Genomic DNA, 20,714 nt, shown 5'->3' with positions numbered 1-20,714 from the left:
CAGGTTCTTTTGGCCATGGTGAGTGCATTTGATTTGGAGCTTGAATAGCTTGATGTGAAAACTGTAATTCTTCATGGGAACCAAGAAGATAAGATTCATATGTCCCAACTAGAAGGGTTCCTTGATTCTAAGAAGGATCATGTATGTTTGCGGAAGAAATGCTTGTATGGTTTGAAGCAGTCTCCAAGACAATGGTATAATAGATTTGATTCATTCATGTTCTCGCATGGCTACACTAGGAACCAATTAGACAATTGTGTCTACTCTAAGGAATTGTCACCAGATTCCTACATATATTAGTTGCTATATGTTGATGATATGCTCCTCACAACCAAGGACATGGCTGGATTAAATGACTTGAAGGCGACGCTGAAGGTTGAATTTGAGATGAAGGATTTGGGAGTAGCAAAGAAGATACTAAGGATGGAGATTCAGGTGGATCATGTGATACCTAAAGGGAATGACAGATGTTTGCTTGATGTATGGATCTAATTCGAAAACTGACTTGGTTGGATATGTTGACACTGATTATGGTGGTGATTTATTGAAGAGCATGTCATAAATGTGCTACATATTCATTTTGTTCAGATATGCCATCAGTTGAAAGTAAATGTTACAAGATACCGTTGCTTTGTCTACGACTAAATCCCAATACAAGTCCATGACAGAAGGAATAAAGAAGGAGATAGGGTTGCACATGCTTATTAACATTCTTAGTCTGAAGGTGGATAAGCATGTCTTGTATTGTGACAACCAAAGTCCATTGAGTGTTACTAAGAACCCAGTGTATCATGATAAGATAAAACTGATGGGTTTTGGTCATAAGACATCCTATGTGCTCATACAAACCCTAATGCTTGGATCTAGGTTTCTCTATTGTACATGCTTTGAATCCAAGACTATAAACCCTAATTTTAACATATGGAAATCGACATTAACATATAATTAGGTTTAAGAACATACCTTGATTGTTATATAGCAATAACAATCACAACTCCACCTTGGATTGACTTTGGAATGCTTAGAGTCACAAGTGTCACTCCTCTAATGGCTCACAAACACCATAAGCAAGTGGAGAAGGTATAAAGAGAGAGGTGAGAGGTTAGAATTCGTATCTAGGACCTCTTGGGAAGGGATACACGAATTCATGACCCTAGGGGTGTTTATATAGGTGTAGAGATAGGGTTTCAGTCATTATCCTTATCTAGTTGATTATCCATTAAGCAACCAATAAGATAATCCTTGAATCCTTATCATACTCGAATTCTAAGGCTTTCCAACCTTAAATTCATCCACCATATAAATAAGATAATCCTTACCTTATTTTGTAACTATCACATAATTACAAATCAGCCCCTCTAGTTTAATTAATTACATTTGATCACAAAACTAATTCTTAATTAATTATTGACCAATATTAATTAAACAAATATGATTTCTCCTTTAATATATTATTCTTATAACATATTAATAAATCACATTATCCTCTCTCTCTTTATTCATTTCTCCAATCAAGTTGCTTTGGTGAAGGCAACCCAAAAGGACCATGCACCATCGGGTCAAGTACATACCAAAATAGTTATGGATTTAGACACTAATCCAACAGTCTCCCACTTGGATAAGTCTAACAACTATTCTGCGTATGACTTCAGATCCCGATCTGCAATCGTAGCTTTCCAAAGCCGCTGTCAACTCTGATCATATCAGATACGCGTGTCCTTAGATAAGGGATCATATATTCCTCCATTCTAGATATCGTATGAGATATGATTTCTAATCATTCTCTTTGTACTATATCTCGATTTCCGATTTATGACGACAGACTAATTGAACAAATCAAATTAGCCCTAGCCCGGCCGAGCATTTACGTATGTCATCACTAAACCATCGAGGGCCCAAAGATATCGCTTTTATCCTACTTTGGATAAAAGGAACGGATAAACTTTGATACAATGCTCGCTTGCACTCACTCACCGAATTACACACAACAATATGTTTTATAACACCAAGTTACTGGTGCGTTTACATATTATCAATGTGCAACCGATTCGCAAGATACAACTCACACATCTCGGTTTCAAGGATATAAGATGTTATCGTCTCACTAATCACTCATAATACAATTCATGGAGTGATCCAAGTGAGCGTGGGTTTAATCCAATGCTCAAATCATATTCATAAGCACTCATGAACGTTGCAGCAAACATTTGCTTATGTCTAATACTCTTCCAGACAATCCACACACCAATTCACGACAGTCTTCATTTATATCTACTTCCAACATATGAACGACTGTGGCCCGTTTGAATAATTCGATTATTCTTAATAAACTCAATTATTCTGGAAGTCAAAACATGCAAAGTGAAACACAAGAATAATACTAATCCCATATGGCCTCAAACCTTTGAGTATAAACAAAACACGTTTTATTTATCACCATATCGATTAATCATTATTTGTCGTTTCGGGTAATCAACTTCTTACTTGAATTCCAACACTTGTCCCATGCTCCTAGCATGCACACAATGTTTACCTATGGTTCTTACTTTTGTGAAATAGACAAATTGAACACGTTTCCAATCCTTCTCATTTTACAACTCCAAATCCATTTTCTTAAGTGTAAGAATATCAAATTCTTGTTACTTATAGAATATACTAGATTCTAACACTTTATGCAACGATCCTTTTGTAATGTCACTGCACTAAAGTCTCAAAGACTATTGCCAATGATATTACAAAGTCCTCTATCGGAGATTGTTACAAGACAATTCCTTAGATATGATGTCTCTCACTCAAAGTACATTCCTTTGAACATCCTTTTGCATAAAAGTTTCTAATCTAGACATAGATTTTCAATATTTACTTCCTAATATGGACACGCTTCCATATTTTCCATATGACAACTCATTTCTTAATAGAATCTTATCTATTCGTAATGATGTCGATATTGTCCATCCAATATGGAAACATTTCCATAATTTCCAATACTATACTTCCAACTACTCACAAGCGACCAATCCTCGTCGAACTTTGGATTGTCCTTTGATAGTTGTTTAATTATTTTAGTCAAAACCAATTCTAGTCACTTTTCCCTCTAAATGCACTAGACATTTGGAAAATTTTAGAATGGTCAAACATTAAAGCATTTGCAATCGATCCTATACCCATAGCGTATGGGACACGATGCACAATGTTTTATTTGCTATGTTCTCAAATTTGAATTGTGAAGAGGAATGCTGTAATCATAATCGAAATTTTAAGAACACACTATGTACCTTTGACTAAATTTATTAACATTCCACAATCTAATCCTTTAGATTTGAAATGAAGCATAATATTCTCTCCCTTAATTATAGCAAAACAACTTTACAACTTTGCAAAGTATGACTCTTGTTTTCTATAATTAATATTGCCAACTATGCAATACGTGCCTTAATAATCATACAATCATAACATTTATGCTCCCACTATCATGATGATTATTATAAAACATAACACTTGTGCTCCCACTAGCTTCGACATGTATTTATAAACATCTTAACTTTCAGAAAAACAATACTTATTGAATTTCTTAAGTTCATGTTTCTAATACTTAGTGCTTTGATAATCTTTTATCAAGGCTTCTTGAACTTATACACTTTTGCCTTAGATAGTTCATATGTGTGTCTTAACAATTAAGACTAATTTCCAAACCTCACAATTCAAATTATGGAAAGGGGTGCCGTAACCATGATCGAATTCGAGAATGCAATTTTAAAATCACTATCTTTTAAAATCTTTCTTAGTGAAAGCATTTTCTCACAATCATTTTCATGAAGGAGGAAATCTTATGACACTTAGATTTAAACGGTGTATGTGTTCCTATCCATGTGAATTTGTTAAAACCAAAGTTTACGACAAATTCAAACTCATATGGATCGAACTTCCTTAATCTTGATTTCTTGCCTTATGGTAGCACAGCTGCCCACCACGTCTTCCAAGTAGTTAAGCAGCTCACCTTTTCCTATCAATGTACTTTCCATTGATCAAGGTCCTTGACTTTTATGCATTCAAATGAGAACTCATAGGACTCACATGCATAATTAACTCGATTGGATTGGCACAGAAACAAAATAATGTCTTCACGATAGGTTGTAAACCTCAACTCGTGTGCTAGTGATGATCAATAAGGTTTATTTGATTTGTTCTTGAAACCTTTCAAGACCATTAAGACTCCCACTGACTCCTTGTCATATAAGATTCTTTTGTCAATAAACATTTCTTGACAAACAAATATTCAAGAGTTAGTGTAGCTTTTATCAAAACAAAAACACTTCATAATTTTGGTCTTATTTGGTCTTTGTCTTATCCAAGACATCACAACTTTCCCCAATTGATGAATGTTATAAACCTTCTTAATACTATTCACTCAATGTCACAGTCTTGACTTTAAGACTTGTTTTGGAATGAAGTATGATTGACTTCTTGATTTGACCATTTCTTCAATATTTGATTCCTCTTCTTGGACATACAATTGTACCGAGACTCACTTAGAGGATCAACTGAGATATGGTTCTTAATCATTAAGACCTATCATAAAGCATAAAAGCTACTCTCCCTTCTTCTTAGAATGGAGAAACTCTTATCTTTCTGCCTACTTGATTCTTCTTATTCGTTTTGCTATTGATCTAAACCCTTTAATCAATTCAAAATTACACTTAATCTTGTAAGTGTAATCATGTTTACTAAGCCTTTAGTAAATCATGACGAATATCTTTGTTACTCTTATGGTGAACTTGATCAACACACAACTTTGTGTACTCGATCTCCTAGTCCTTCACTTGACACTTTGTCAACGAATTAGTCTAATTTCCAAAATATGAAATTTATCATTCATCGTGCAACCAAGTTGCATGATTCCAAGTTTCGGTCCAATTTGAAACTTTGGGCGATGAGAAACTCTCCCTATTTGGTAAATTCTCGACATTTCCATAAATAACATAACTAAGAATCATATCCATTCGTTGTAGAAATATGTAAACATCAATTTTCAAAACGATTTCATTGCAAGGAAGTAAATAAATAAATAAATAAGTCAAACAAAATTTATTTTATTTATAAAAGCAGCGGAAAACATTTGTCCTTACAATGCAAAATCTATTGAAAACTATGTAAAAAGAAAATTTCTAACAACTCTATCATAACTATCTAAGCTCAAAATCCAATCTTCAAGTCCATGAGATCAAGATCCATCTCTTGTGATTAGATTCATCTTGCTCTCTTATCAAGCTTCCTTTCTTTTCACCGATCCTTCAAAACATTCAAATGCAATCTTATCACATCATGTATTAAGAATCAATGAATAGGAACTTAATGGAGTTAGATAGTGGATTATTACCTAAAGCATAGTCATACTTTTGACTCTCCTATCTCTTAGATCTCTTAGGTAAATAGGGCAACTTCGTCTCCAATGCCCCTTCTCTTGGCAATAAAAGCAAATTGACTCCTTTGGAACAACACATGGAACTACTTCGGACATCGCCTTTCTCTTATGATCAAACTTTTCGATCATTGCATGTCTTTCATTGCCATGGTCTATATCCATAGAGGTCTTGAAGGCAGATTCACCAATCAACTTTGCTTTTCTATTGCGCCAAACCATTGTTGATTCAGCAACAATAAGCATGTAGGTGAGATCTATAAGGGTCACGTCGTAGCTCATCATATAGTACTCTCTTACGAACTCACTATACGAGTTAGGAAGTGACTGAAGAACCCAATCAACAGCCATTTCCTCACAGACAACGGATCCCAACATTCTTAACCTATCAGTGTGTGACTTCATCCCTAAGATGTGTGCACACACCGACTTGCCCTCTTTATGTTTACTTGCCAAAAGGGCTTGAGTGATATTGAACCTTTCAATTTTACAATCTTGTGGGTTAGGGAGAATAATTGGAGGAGGAGGAGGAAGTGAAGCATGATTTCTTGTTCCTCGATCGAATCGTGGAATATCATCTTCATGTGGAATGCTTGTTCCACGGGATTTGAGAAGACCATAGTTGTCGAACTTTGACATCGGGAGAAAAACGAATTCAAGTTAGTTGATTGATTGAGTCCTTGGTAAATCACCCAAATGAAATTCCAAGGCTAGGACCCAACACAATATCCTACAACTCGGGAGAGGGATGCCGTAACCCAAATTGCAGAACATTTGAAGGTAAGTGAATGACGATTCACTAATTTCCACCATGAAAAACGAAAAAGAAATTTAAGTTTTAAATCTATGAAAACTCCTAGATCCTTTGAGATTCATTGAACATTTCAATGGCATGTTTAAATCTCGATATGCCCCTCTTGTTTGTGACTGGGATGCCGAGGATCACAAAGCGGGTGTGAATAACCATGCAAAGTTACATGGTGCCCTCACATGTTACAATCACCTATTCGATGTGCCGGTAAACCACACACGCTCCACCGAACTATGACAAACATTGAGTCACCCTTTGCAACCTTTACTTAGAACCATTTAGTGTGCCGGTAAACCACACACGCTCCACTAACGTCTTCGCAAGGGCACAAAGTGTAATTTCATGGAATTGCATCAATTCACTTTTGCCTAAGTAACTAAGATTGGGAATTTGAAAAACATTTAGTTACTTTGTATTTCATTATACTTATAATGGAAGGTTTCGTCTTATCCTACCCGTTCGGCTAACGACCCTCCATTAGTCAAGAGTGCGGTGGGTAAGAGTGGATACCCATTCAATCGCCATTTTATAGGCAATTTCCTTAAACACCCCTTAAAGACCAGCTTCGTGAATGAGGCCTACTAACGGTAAGACTGACTTTTACTCATACATATATATAATATCAAACTTTTAATGTTATATATAGTATAGGGTGTATTTTATACTTTTAAAATACTATATGGTTAACTTTAACAATTACACTTTTAATTCAATTAAAAATTAACCTAAACCTTTATGGATTTATTAAATGTCTTTTAATTATACTCCTTAATTAATTAATAAAACCATAAGGGTGTGATTTGAACTTTTCAAAACATTACTAGGGTTTTAGAATTTAACATTTCTAATTAAACCTTTAATCAACTTTTAAATTCCAAAACTTGAGGGCAAGTTTTGAAACCTTTTTCAAAACATTAGAGTTTTAACTATTTAAATTTCAAAACTCCAAAACTTTTGGGTTCAAATTTAAACCATAAAACCTAAAGGGGAAAATATGAAACCTTTCATAACAACAAGGATCAAATAACAAATAATTTTAAATTAACATTTAATCACATAATTATTCATATTTGATTTATTTAATGATTTCTTGCAAAACAATTTATCAATTTACTCAAAATAATTAATCAATTATCTTATAAGGAAACAATTATCTTGTTAATTGATAATTATCTTTAATTAGATCAAGAATATAGTCATATATATCATAAAATCGGATTTATATTGATCTAACATGATAAGGTAACTATCCAAATGCAAAAACAGCAAGAAATCCCGAGATAAGCATTATCTGACGCTCGAACTCGCCGAGTACCACACTGTACTCGCCGAGTTGAGGTCTACTCGCCGAGTACAATGTGGTACTCGCCGAGTTCCTCAGCCATAAAGCCCAAAAAACGATTTTCCAGTTATACAATGCATCAATACAATTGAAACCAAGCTAGGCTCTGATACCACTGATGGGTTTTGGTCATAAGACATCCTATGTGCTCATACAAACCCTAATGCTTGGATCTAGGTTTCTCTATTGTACATGCTTTGAATCCAAGACTATAAACCCTAATTTTAACATATGGAAATCGACATTAACATATAATTAGGTTTAAGAACATACCTTGATTGTTATATAGCAATAACAATCACAACTCCACCTTGGATTGACTTTAGAATGCTTAGAGTCACAAGTGTCACTCCTCTAATGGCTCACAAACACCATAAGCAAGTGGAGAAGGTATAAAGAGAGAGGTGAGAGGTTAGAATTCGTATCTAGGACCTCTTGGGAAGGGATACACGAATTCATGACCCTAGGGGTGTTTATATAGGTGTAGAGATAGGGTTTCAGTCATTATCCTTATCTAGTTGATTATCCATTAAGCAACCAATAAGATAATCCTTGAATCCTTATCATACTCGAATTCTAAGGCTTTCCAACCTTAAATTCGTCCACCATATAAATAAGATAATCCTTACCTTATTTTGTAACTATCACATAATTACAAATCAGCCCCTCTAGTTTAATTAATTACATTTGATCACAAAACTAATTCTTAATTAATTATTGACCAATATTAATTAAACAAATATGATTTCTCCTTTAATATATTATTCTTATAACATATTAATAAATCATATTATCCTCTCTCTCTTTATTCATTTCTCCAATCAAGTTGCTTTGGTGAAGGCAACCCAAAAGGACCATGCACCATCGGGTCAAGTACATACGAAAATAGTTATGGACTTAGACACTAATCCAACAGTCTCCCACTTGGATAAGTCTAACAACTATTCTGCGTATGACTTCAGATCCCGATCTGCAATCGTAGCTTTCCAAAGCCGCTGTCAACTCTGATTATATCAGATACGCGTGTATTGAAGGAATAAAGAAGGAGATAGGGTTGCACATGCTTATTAACATTCTTAGTCTGAAGGTGGATAAGCATGTCTTGTATTGTGACAACCAAAGTCCTTTGAGTGTTACTAAGAACCCAGTGTATCATGATAAGATAAAACAAATTGACGTCGGGCTAAATTTCATTCGGGAAGATTCCTACATGTATTAGTTGCTATATGTTGATGATATGCTCATCACAACCAAGGACATGGCTGGATTAAATGACTTGAAGGCGACGCTGAAGGTTGAGTTTGAGATGAAGGATTTAGGAGCAGCAAAGAAGATACTAGGGATGGAGATTCATGTGGATCATGTGATACCTAAAGGGAATGACAGATGTTTGCTTGATGTATGGATCTAATTCGAAAACTGACTTGGTTGGATATGTTGACACTGATTATGGTGGTGATTTGTTGAAGAGCATGTCATAAATGTGCTACATATTCATTTTGTTCAGATATGCCATCAGTTGGAAGTAAATGTTACAAGATACCATTGCTTTGTCTACGACTAAATCCCAATACATGTCCATGACAGAAGGAATAAAGAAGGAGATAGGGTTGCACATGCTTATTAACATTCTTAGTCTGAAGGTGGATAAGCATGTCTTGTATTGTGACAACCAAAGTCCTTTGAGTGTTACTAAGAACCCAGTGTATCATGATAAGATAAAACAAATTGACGTCGGGCTAAATTTCATTCGGGACATTCTAAAAGTTGACATTTTTTCAATACTAAAGATTGAAACCAAGGTGAACCCAGCAGACATGATAATAAAGTCGTTGCCCATGGAGAAGTTCAAGTTTTGCTTGGAATTAGTTGATTTTCACAAGAGGCAAGTCGTTTCGGGTACAAATGGCAGGATGGGAGAGGAAGTTCTTTTTCGAGGTGGAGTTTAGAGGATGCTCAAGTCAAGATGAAGATTGTTAAATATGAATTGAGCATTTGGATCTTGCTCATGGAGCATTTGGAGCACTTAGATCACAATGGAGCACTTAGGGTTCGTAGAACATGTGATAAAAGAACAAATTTTTTGAGAAAGGAATGGATCATTAGAAAAGGAACATATCAAGTGAAAAGGGAACATATCAAGTAACAAAGGAACAGATCTTCCAAAAGGCGATTTGGAGCAACTTGAGTGGCTTGGAGCAACTTGGAGTGGCTTAGAGAAACTTATAATGGCTTGGAGCAACTTGGAGTGGTTTGGAGCACTTGGAGAAACTTGAAGCAACATGTTACACCATGAAGATGGAATTTACGCCATCCTTATGGATGTTGCACCAAGCATAGAGGATGTTGCACCATGAGGTTATACCTTGCGCCATTCATGAAGATGTTGGGCCAAGAAGAAAGGAGTTGCGCCAAATGAATGGATGTTACACCATGAGGGACTGAAGTTACGCCAACAAGGCGAAGTTGTGCCATCAAGGAGTGAAGTTACACCAAGGATAAGAAGTTGTGCCATCATGAGGAAATGTTGCGCCATCATGGACCATCTTGGCACATGATGCGTCATATTGATTCCATTGTTGTGCCATGTTGACACCTTTGCCTAGAAGATGATCATGCTCAAGAAATACAACATGTTGTGTCACCATGATGGATGTTGGGCCATTAGCGTTCATGATGTGCCACATGTGCATCATGATGCTCTACTATGGTCAAGGTGGTCCATTATGTGCATTGTTGATACAAATGGGTTGTATGACATGGAAGAATATTCCAGAAGATGTTGCATGCCAGATTGTGATTGGTTGACACCTTTCATGGGCCTATGTGCCAATGGGCTTCGCCCATTAGGGTTTTAGGTCTGATCCCTCAAGTATAAATAGGGATGCATTCTAGGTCATTATTGTATGTTAAATTCTAGATTGTTAGGCAAATCTTTATGAAAATTATACTTGTAACCTCTATTTACGAGCTTCGAAATAAAGAATACTCCCCTCCTTCCCATGGACGTAGGTCACCTTGATTGAATCATGTAAATACTGTGTCTTGTGTCCTTATAGGTTTGCTAGTTATCCGCTTTACTTCCTAACAAAGTCCACATTAGAGTTGTTGGACACACACACACACACATACACACACACACACACACACACATATATATATATATATATATATATATATATATATATATATATATATATATATATTTCATATTAACGAAAGAAGTTAATAAAATTAGTTTCAAATTTAATTTTTAAGTTTGGATTAACAATTCGATTTATTTTAGTTTTATCTTTTTTCTCACCTTTTGAAGAATACAACATTGATATTTCACCTATCATTATAATTTTCTAAAATATACTTTCTCAATTTTATATCATGTAGAAATTTATATAGTGCTACTATTGGCGTGTATAGAACATTTCGGTCGGAGGATGTTGGACAAGCTAGTTTGGTGGGCTGCGTATATTATGATGAAGCAGTATGTGGGCCTAATAGAGTGGGAAGAACCCCAATGTGGGGTAGTCAAACATGTCAAAAGGCAAGGGAAGGATCCAGAACATCCAACTGCACCACCTATACCTATTTGCGATTATTGAGTCGTTGACTATGTTCTTAGCAATGTAGAAAACCATGGCCTCCATGAATTCTTACTCGTCTGCGGTTATAAAGACCATCTCTCCACCATGGTTCTAAACACAAAGATGTTGAAGTGTTCAACCTTGAGAATGGTTAAGGTCATTACGAATGGTTTAAATTGAGCGTTTATGGAAATGATTAATTCTTTTTCCTATTCGTAATATCGATCGACGTTTGAGGAATGATGGAAATGGTAAGCGATTATAAATTAGACTATGTAATCAATTTTTGGAGATAATCAGTTGATAGTGTAAGAAACCATGTTCTTTTAGGTATCGAGACATCGATATTGTCCTAAAGGTTGGGTGTGGAATTGATTTAGGTCCAATATTCAGTGATAAATGAGTTATCAAAAGAGATATGAAGAAAGCTCTTTGTCTAACTTAATAGCTTTCGTATCTTTGTTGTTGTAGAAAAGGGTTTCAAGATTTTTCCATACTATTTGGTTGTTACGTTTTGTTCCAATATTATACGCTGAAGGGATTTAGAGATTGTTTCATAAATCAAGAGTTTGGAGATGTTCTTGTAGGACAAGTTGAAGAAGAGAGATTTGGATATTACTATTAAAAATAGTTTGTCGCAGCACTAATCTAATCTTTGTACAACTCGAATTAAAATTTTCTACAATACATGAAACTCTATAAAGGTCAATGAAAGATATATATATTTAAGGATTTAAAATGTTTCCTTTTTCCAATTAAAGATTTCAATGGTCATTGAATTTCATATCCGTTGAACACCAACATGACATCTCAGAATAGTAAAGTTAATTTATCATTCAATTCTTTCATTGAACTATTTATCATAGATGTCACTTTTAAGCCTAATATTTGTTTGTTTTATAAGCATATATGTCACTTACCTTAGGCTTGTACCTTAGGCAGTTAGGCTATACATAGTGCTTGGGGTTTTGACATGTTAGTTGACTTGGCAACCCCAAGTCACGTGTGACTTACCTCCAAACACCACCCTACTTGTAACTTTGGGAGCATCCGTGAAGCCTGCTATGTTCCTTCACAAACCAGAGAGAAAAAACCTTCTCTCTATGTATCTCTATGTCACTACATATATACTTCCGGACACCATTTCCTATTACTAGTGACTTGAAGGTGGAATGATTTTGTTTGATGCGGCATACCTTCACACATAAATGCATTGTGATGCATTCTCTTTAACCTTAGAAGTGGAGTGCTAGCATGAAGCCTTTGCAGTTTAGAAAGAGTTACAAAGTATTTATTGATGGAAGATTCAACAAGATTTTCATTACAAAATAGCTACTCCCATTGATTTTCTACATTTCATTTTGTTATAATAGTCATTTCATTGGTCTATCTACGAAACAACCCCTGAAATAGTAAAAACTTTTAGTTAATGATAGGCAAGCGTAATCGAAATCAACTATTAATAGCCTTGGAAGATCGTTACATCGTCATGATCTAACCAATAAGTAAAGTCTTAAAATTCATTATGTTGTTTTTATTTTGGTTTGAAAATCGATGATGAAATCATTTCGTTTACAAACATCTGAATATTCTTGTCTGAGGAACCACCATCTGCCAAAGCCTCACGCGCCGCCGTTTTCAACTCCGCCGCATTCTTCTTGAACTCTTCCGATTTCGGCCCACTCATAATCTCTTCCACGCATCTTCCCAGTTCCTCCCCATTAACAAGACCTTCTGAACTTTTCTTGAGCTTCACGCCAACACCCCAAACATCAGTCACGAGTTTACAGTTTGTAGGCTGGTCAGTCCACTGTGGACATGCAATGACAGGCACTCCGGCAGCAAGACTTTCCAGCAACGAGTTCCACCCACAGTGACTCAGGAAACACCCAACCGATGGATGTGACAACACAAACGTTTGTGGGCTCCACTTCACAATCAACCCTTGTTCCTTGATCTCTTCCAAACACCCTAATTCCGGTAGTTCTTGATTTTCCGGCGGCCTTATCACCCAGAGAAACGGCCGTTTAATATTCTTCAGACCAACCGCTATGCTCTCTATTTCTTTATTCGACAAATTGAGGATACTACCAAATGAGATATAAACAACCGAAGAGGGTTTTTGTATATTTAGCCACTCCATACAATTATTACTCTTGACGTCACTTCCGAAAAGATCAAAATCTACTTCTTCTTCCTTACCGATAAGCGTAGCCGGAACTAATGGTCCCACGGGCAAAAACACACGGCCACCATCATTTAGTGACATGATCACATCTTTCTCGAGCTCCATGAACGAATTCCCCAGCACCCACTTCACCTTGCAGGTATTAGTAAACAATTCTTTTAATATATTGTAGAAACTACGGAACGTATTCGTGGGAAGAACAAACGACGGCAACTCTTCCGCTGCAAAAACCGGCAGCCCCGGCAACTTCACGCTCACATTCGGGTTACTTTCAGTAGGGAACTCATCGAGCATATTGTAATAACGATAATATATCTGGTACAGGGAGCATGGTTGGATCCATAGCATGGCGGTCGGAACGCCAACCGTTGCCGCCACGTCGGCGGCCCACGGCACAAACGGGGTGTTGATGATGCATGCAAATTTACGTGGGTGAGATCGAATAAAGGCCAAGAGGTTAACAGGTCCAAACTTACTTAGTGAATCCAAGTAGTAATCTATATCGGCCTTTCGGTTGTAGTCAATAGGAAGGCCGTCAGAGAAGAACTCAAGGTGGATGCCACCACCAACGGTGGTGGTGTGGGTGGTGGGGGAACGGTGTTTGAGGGCATAGTGGTTGATGGCGAGAGTCACATGTAGGCCTTTGGAAACAAGAAGGTTGCCTAGCCTTAGGATAGGGTTTACGTGACCTTGAGCTGCAAGTGTAACTAGAAGAACATTTTTGTGTTGATTTTGTATGCAAATCGAATCCATGTTTGAGAGATGAAAGGATATGTAAGCAAATCGTCAAACTCTCTGCTCTTATCTATAGAGTGTAGAATGATATGCCCATATAACGTAAGAAGCGTTTAACTGATTTGTTTATAATTGCAATCAACTTTCTAATAATTGGTATTTTTTTATATGAAATTTATTTTTTTGAGAGTAAAGCGTACTTACTTGAAAAGGACCCCATAGCAAAAATTCAAGAAATAGCCAAACATAAAGAAACAAATACTAAAATAATTATATCTGGGTTTAAGGGGGATCCTTGGATTTTCAAGCGATTCCTTCGAGATCAACTTGCTCCCTTTGTCCCTACTCGATATCCAACAAAAAGAATAAAACACAATCAAGTCGTGGATCGCTTGGAACAAGGTATTGTCCAAAAAACGAATATGGTGGGCTAGGTATTAACAGTTTAAAAGCATTGAACTTAGGCCTCCACATCAAGTGGTGGTGGCTGAAGTTCAAAACTTAAAAAGTATTCCTTTTCCTTTTTAAGTGCGTTTAAATGATACTAGATTATACTATTAGAATTTGTATCCGAAAATGAGCGTATATCCCAATTGTGGATATCTAAAATGGATATGGATAGAGATTCGGGTATCCAAAAAGTATGATATTTTCACTTAAGAAAATTGATTCATAATTTCCTTGTAGTTATTGTCGATCAATAAATCATACATTTTATATGGATGAATAAATTTCTTAAGTGAAAATATCACTTCTTGTCCGAAAATGTCTAACTTTTAATTTTTTTTATAAACAAGATATAAATACAATTTGGAACAGCAAGTGTGTTTACAGATAAAGATTACTAAATTTAGTAATAAGATAAAATAGGAATGGAAAATGAAATCAATTAGCAATAACTTCAAATGAAGTATCAAGTTCATAAAGGAAAGATCATATAAATTGTATAATGTTATTATAATTATTTTTTTGAAACATAATTTTAGGATCATATGTTTCCACTACACTATGAAAGAATTACCTTTTACAGTTATGCCAAAACCTTTCATAAATTATATAATGTTGAATGATAAAGTAAGTCGGTGGTTAATGACTTGAAATGGCAAAATACCTTAGCTTTTGGTCACATTTGATCACTAAATTATTTTTTGTGTTTTATTAACCTTTGAATTTGTTGAAACATTTACATTATATCATTATGAACAATAATAGTAGGTTTTTCCGGTTTCCAGCGTGGTTTTTGGCCAAGTATGATTTTCCGATCATCTTCATTTGAGGTTGTTTCACAGGTTCAGATGTACTCAACTCAAAAACTAGAAATTAGATGAACTCAAACAAGATAAGAACTCTGATGGTCTGATACAAGACCATAAATGCGATGTACTCAACTCAAAAACCAGAAATTGGATGAACTCAACTCAAACAAGATAAGAACTCAAGACTAGAAATGCAATGTACTTATACTCTTAAGTGAACGATTTTCAAAAAAGTTTTTATTTGAACACAAATCTTCAAAGATCCAATGGTGGTTCATCAAAACCTATCTTGGATTTTTAAGTTTTTAAGGGTTTTAATGGTGGTTCATCAAAACTCATCTATGAAACAAAACCCATATAAGATGTGCTCATCGTCTGTGTCACTGAATCAAAAAATCAAAGATGGAATATAAACAAACGAAAAATGAACTCAAACCTGAAAAATGAACCAATAACTTGTTCTTGTGTGCATCATGTGTATAGAACCCAAAAACCCCTAAGTGGATGGGCTTGGATCTGAAAGGAAGCTCGAAATCTGAAATGAATCTTTGAAATCTAAAAGAGTTACAACTTTGCCATTGATGAACAAGATGAAGAAGAAAGAGCTTTTGAAAACTTTTTCCTTAAAAGCTTGATTTAAACCATAGGTGTTAGTGTTTGCAGATCGAAACTTGGTTTTGTAGAAAATCATAAGGAAGAAAGGGGGTTTTCCGTAGAAGACAACGACGTTCTGAAAAGGGTTTTGCATATCGGAGGCTATGATATGTGAGTTCATTTTTGTGTATTCATGTTCATGTTCATCTTCATTAGCTTCGAACTTTCACACATAAACACCAAGAATACATAGTTGGGTGTGTTTTGTAAGTTCTAATTAATCCTTCACTAAAACCTAGATTAAAAGTGTGGTCAGAGGTAACGAATGTCGGAATGTCGCCGAAGAAGATGACCGGAAAATCATACTTGACTGGAAACCATGTTGAGAACCGGAAAATCCACTATTACCGCTGCTCATACTGGTATAATGTACACGTTTCAACAAGTTCATGGGTTAATAAGACACGAAAAATAATTTAGTGACCAAATATGACTAAAAGTTGAAATACATTATCCTCTTAAGTTATTATCCCATGAAGTTTTGTAGAATTTTTGAGTTGTTTAAGTTGGTATTGTCATCGTGATATGAAAATTATAGAAAAATTGACAACTAAAAATCCAAAATTTGGATGCTTTTAAGTGGATGATGTTGGGTGGATTAACTTGTTATTGAATGTGCATCCCTTGTGAATATGTATGCCACATGTTTCGACTTAAGCAACATGTGAATATGTATGCCACATGTTTCGACTTAAACAACATGTGATCCTCACTGCTTCTAAAACCAGCCTATCATGTAGCAATCGATAATTATCCTATGAGAAATTGTTTTCATCACCGCATTGGCCTCTCAAAATTGTGTACACATCATTATAATTCAGAATAACAAACTATAATTATAATTTCAAAAGGTAATGATGTTTAGACAGAAAATCAATATAGATCTTCATCGTGACAATTTAGTGATAAAATGTCAATAAGCATTCATTTTCCAATAAAAAATAATAGAAAACAAGAGTACAAGATATCATGCACAAAGCACGTCATTACATTGCATACTTGAGTTTCATGAGCAAGAAGAAACTACATCTACAAACAACTGAATATTCTTGTCCGACGAGCCACCGTCTGCCACCGCCTCATATGCTGCCCTTTTCAACTCCGCCGCGTTCTTTCTGAACTCCTCCGATCTAGGCCCAGTCATAATCTCTTCCACGCATTTTGCCATTTCTTCCCCATTAAAATTACCCGATTCTAGATTCTTATTTAGTTTCACCCCGATGCCCCAAACATCGGTAACAAGCTTAGCATTCGTCGGCTGGTCAGTCCACTGTGGACAAGCAATCACTGGTACACCGGCGGTAACACTTTCAATCAGTGAGTTCCACCCACAATGACTTAAGAAACACCCAACTGATGGATGTGATAACACAGCAGTTTGTGGACTCCATCTCACGATCAAACCCTGTTCCTTTATCTCCTCCAAGATCTCAAATTCTTGGGTTTCTTGATTTTCCGGCAGCTTTACAACCCAGAGAAACGGTCGTTTCGTAATTTTCAAACCAGTTACTATGCTTTCTATTTGTTTGTCAGATGAAAACAGGAGACTTCCGAATGAGATATAAACAACCGACGCCGGTGGTTGCTTGTCTAGCCATTCTAAACAATCATTCTCGTTGCCTGATTTAAACTTATTTGTACCCTTTAGATCGCCATCGATGTTGTCTTCCTTGCCAAATAGGGTTGCCGGAACAATTGGTCCGACAGGCAAAAATGAATGACCCGCGTCATTCAAAGACCTTATCACATCTTTCTCCAGTTCCAAGAACGTATTTCCCAACACCCATTTGACCTTATGCAGGTTATGAAAGACTTCCTGCAATATACCATCGAAGCTACGAAACGTATTCGACGGAAGAACAAAGGACGGTAGCTCCTCCGCACACAGTGATGGAAGCCCAGGCAAATTCACGATCATATCAAGGTTATTTTCAGTTGGGAACTCGTTGAGACGATTGTAAAAACAGTTATATATCTGATAGACTGTGCATGGTTGGATCCAAACCATGGCGCAGGGTAGCGCAAACTCCGCTGCGACGTCAGCCGCCCATGGCATGAAAGGGGTGTTGATGATGCACGCGAATTTACGGCAGTGAGTTCGAATCAGGGCGGAAAGGTTTCCCGGTCCAAACTTACCCAGCGTGTTCATAGCGAAATCAATATCACCGGATTGTCGATCGTGTTCTGGAGGTATGCCGTCGGAAAAATACTCAAGGTGGACGCCGCCGACGGTGGAGGAGTGGTCTTTCAGGGCAGGGTCATGGGTGGCGAGAGTGACGTGGAGGCCTTTGGACGCAAGAAGGTTGCCCAGCCTTAGCATGGGGTTTATGTGACCTTGAGCTGCAACTGTTACAAGCAGGACACTTGTTTGTTGATTTTCTTCAGAAATCGAACTCATTGTGTTTGTGTGTGTGTGTGTTGTGGTGTGGTTAGACGAAGATGGGAAAGAGAAGAATTGAAGAAATCTCCTACTTACGGGATTTTGTTTCAATAATCACATGGCTGAGTTATTTGCGAATATAGGTGTGTTTGGATAAAGTTATGTTGAAACATGGGTGTTGTTAGGTGTCCATTCACTATAGATGTGAGATTATGTATATTTTTAGGAGTATTGACTTAAATGATGGTTGAATTTTCCAAAACGTGGTAATTTGTAAAAAACGTGTTAATTAAGACCTTAAATTCTTAAAATTGTTACCATCTAAATGTCCAATAATTTCCGTTTTACAGGGCATGTGATAATTTGGTAATTTTATCCGTATGGTGTTGATATAGCATCTAAAATTTGTCATTAATTATTTACAAAAGCTCCCTTCTTCAATCCGACTGCTCCTCTCTCCCCCTTCCGACCTTCAACACCGCTGACAACCAGCATCTACATCCCTGATGGCAGCACCAACTTTCGTTGCCGAGCTTCTCACCAATTAGTGACTGCTTAATACTAATTACCTCTGCAGTCAATCGCGGTCCTATACTCCTGTAGTAGCGGTTAGCGGAGGTAAAAACCAGTGTTTTCAAAATAATAGTTTGGAATAACAGTGGAGCTATTACCCCCGATTTACCGTTATTTATTACGATTATTAGGTATGAGATCTGAATATTATACGGGTTTATTAAAAGTAAAATTTTAATATTAAAATATATAAACATTAAATATTTTATAAAATAATGTTTTTCCATACAAAATGTAATCTTTTGGAGTATTTATGAAAAAAATCAAATTGTTTGGACTATTTATGAGAATATATTATCAAATTAATAGAATAATAACTTTACATATATATATATAATCCATTAGAATTTATTAAAATTTGATTTAAGAAATGTGAAATCCTCAAAAAATGACAAGTGGAAAATAATAATTTTAAAAATCTTAAAAAAATAACATGTGTCAAATATGACAAGTAACAAAAAAAACATTCATTTATTAGTAAGGATGGTCACCGTCGTAGTGGTGCTATAACTGGTTTTTTTAATAAACTCCATTTTTAAGCTATTTTACATTAAAAAAAAAATATTTTTTTGTGTTATTCCATTGAATAAAATTATTTTTTCTTAGGCCCAAACCATAACTTTTGTTCCATTACGTGGAATAAAATTGTGATCATGTGATTGTAATAGAACCATGTATTTCTTGTCTTGCAAATTGTTTTGAAAACTTGAAGTATTATAGTATGATTAACTGTCAAATTGTTTAATCATTTTATTTGCTAATTGTGATATCTCATATTTTTCAAAACCAATTAAAATTTTGTCTTTACGCTTTAAAATTATGTGTTGTTTTTGTTGCGAAAATCCCAATTTAATATAATATTTTTGAGATAACAAATATTTTTTTCAAAATTTTATAATATCAAGGATATCATAATTAACTATCTAAGATTGATTACAACGTAAATACTTAAAGGTCATGAATACTATAACAGACACATCTCTTAATTCACTCAACATCTTATTTAGTTTCCAGCAGTCTTAGTAGCAGTCTCTGTGATGTATATAAATTGAGTGTGTCAGGTTTCGCAAACTTGGTGAGATACATAAGGTTTTCAAGCACATTAATGTTATTAAATTATATTAATAATCCTTGTAAAGTCCCCCAAATCCAAGGAACCAAACCAGTGATCAAACAAGAACAAGCAGAATGAATCAAGAACGGAGTAGAATAAGGAAATAATCAAGCAATGCACACGATTTTATAGCAGGGCTGAAAACCGCCTGGTACACCTTGAAAACACACACACGGCTAATGTCACTTTACACTCACAAGACACACCTTATATATATTGACACAGCCAACCGCACACAGCTTCACAACCGTGAACATGTTCACGGCCGTGAACACCTTAGAATGTGAACCAATCGGACCGCAAACACCAAATACGACCAAAACCCTATTCAGACCTATACATATTGATGCCTAGCCCAAACCACTAAATTATGACCTAACAATCCTGCAATAAAACATTTCAAAACAATATAAATATATAAGTCCAACATATATATATATATATATATATATATATATATATATATATATCAAAAAATTCTATCCAAACATACTCAGTCCAACCGGTTCTCACAAAATCCTACTTCAAGATTATCTAGAAGAGTTAGTTAACCTGATAAATCGTTTGAGTAATTGTTTGACTACACGGCTAGGAGAGTCATTGGACAGTGTAAGTCATTTAAAGGTAACAAATGTTCAAAGTATTTGATAAATATGGTATC

General features: G+C 35.6%; 1 protein-coding gene and 1 pseudogene across 1 annotated transcript; both read right to left on the bottom strand.

Moving 5' to 3' along the window:
- Nucleotides 1–12,583: 12,583 nt before the first annotated feature.
- Nucleotides 12,584–14,210, bottom strand: LOC145047354 (UDP-glycosyltransferase 84B1 pseudogene; annotated as a pseudogene).
- A 2,682-nt stretch (nt 14,211–16,892) lies between these two features.
- Nucleotides 16,893–18,554, bottom strand: LOC145047353 (UDP-glycosyltransferase 84B1-like). Its single transcript, XM_078995608.1, has one exon. It carries the CDS (start codon nt 18,382–18,384, stop codon nt 16,993–16,995), a length of 1,392 nt encoding a protein of 463 aa, XP_078851734.1. The 5' UTR covers nt 18,385–18,554; the 3' UTR covers nt 16,893–16,992.
- Nucleotides 18,555–20,714: the final 2,160 nt, after the last annotated feature.

The sequence above is a fragment of the Lactuca saligna genome, chromosome 5 (assembly GCF_052625555.1).
Source record: "Lactuca saligna cultivar CGN05327 chromosome 5, ASM5262555v1, whole genome shotgun sequence".
NCBI lineage: Eukaryota > Viridiplantae > Streptophyta > Magnoliopsida > Asterales > Asteraceae > Lactuca > Lactuca saligna.
The sequence above is the reverse complement of the archived record's forward strand: the minus strand, read 5'-3'. Positions and strand labels throughout refer to the sequence as shown.

Excerpts from the sequence above, each read along its gene's own strand:
- LOC145047353 (XM_078995608.1), bottom strand. The coding sequence starts at position 18,384 with ATGAGTTCGATTTCTGAAGAAAATCAACAAACAAGTGTCCTGCTTGTA.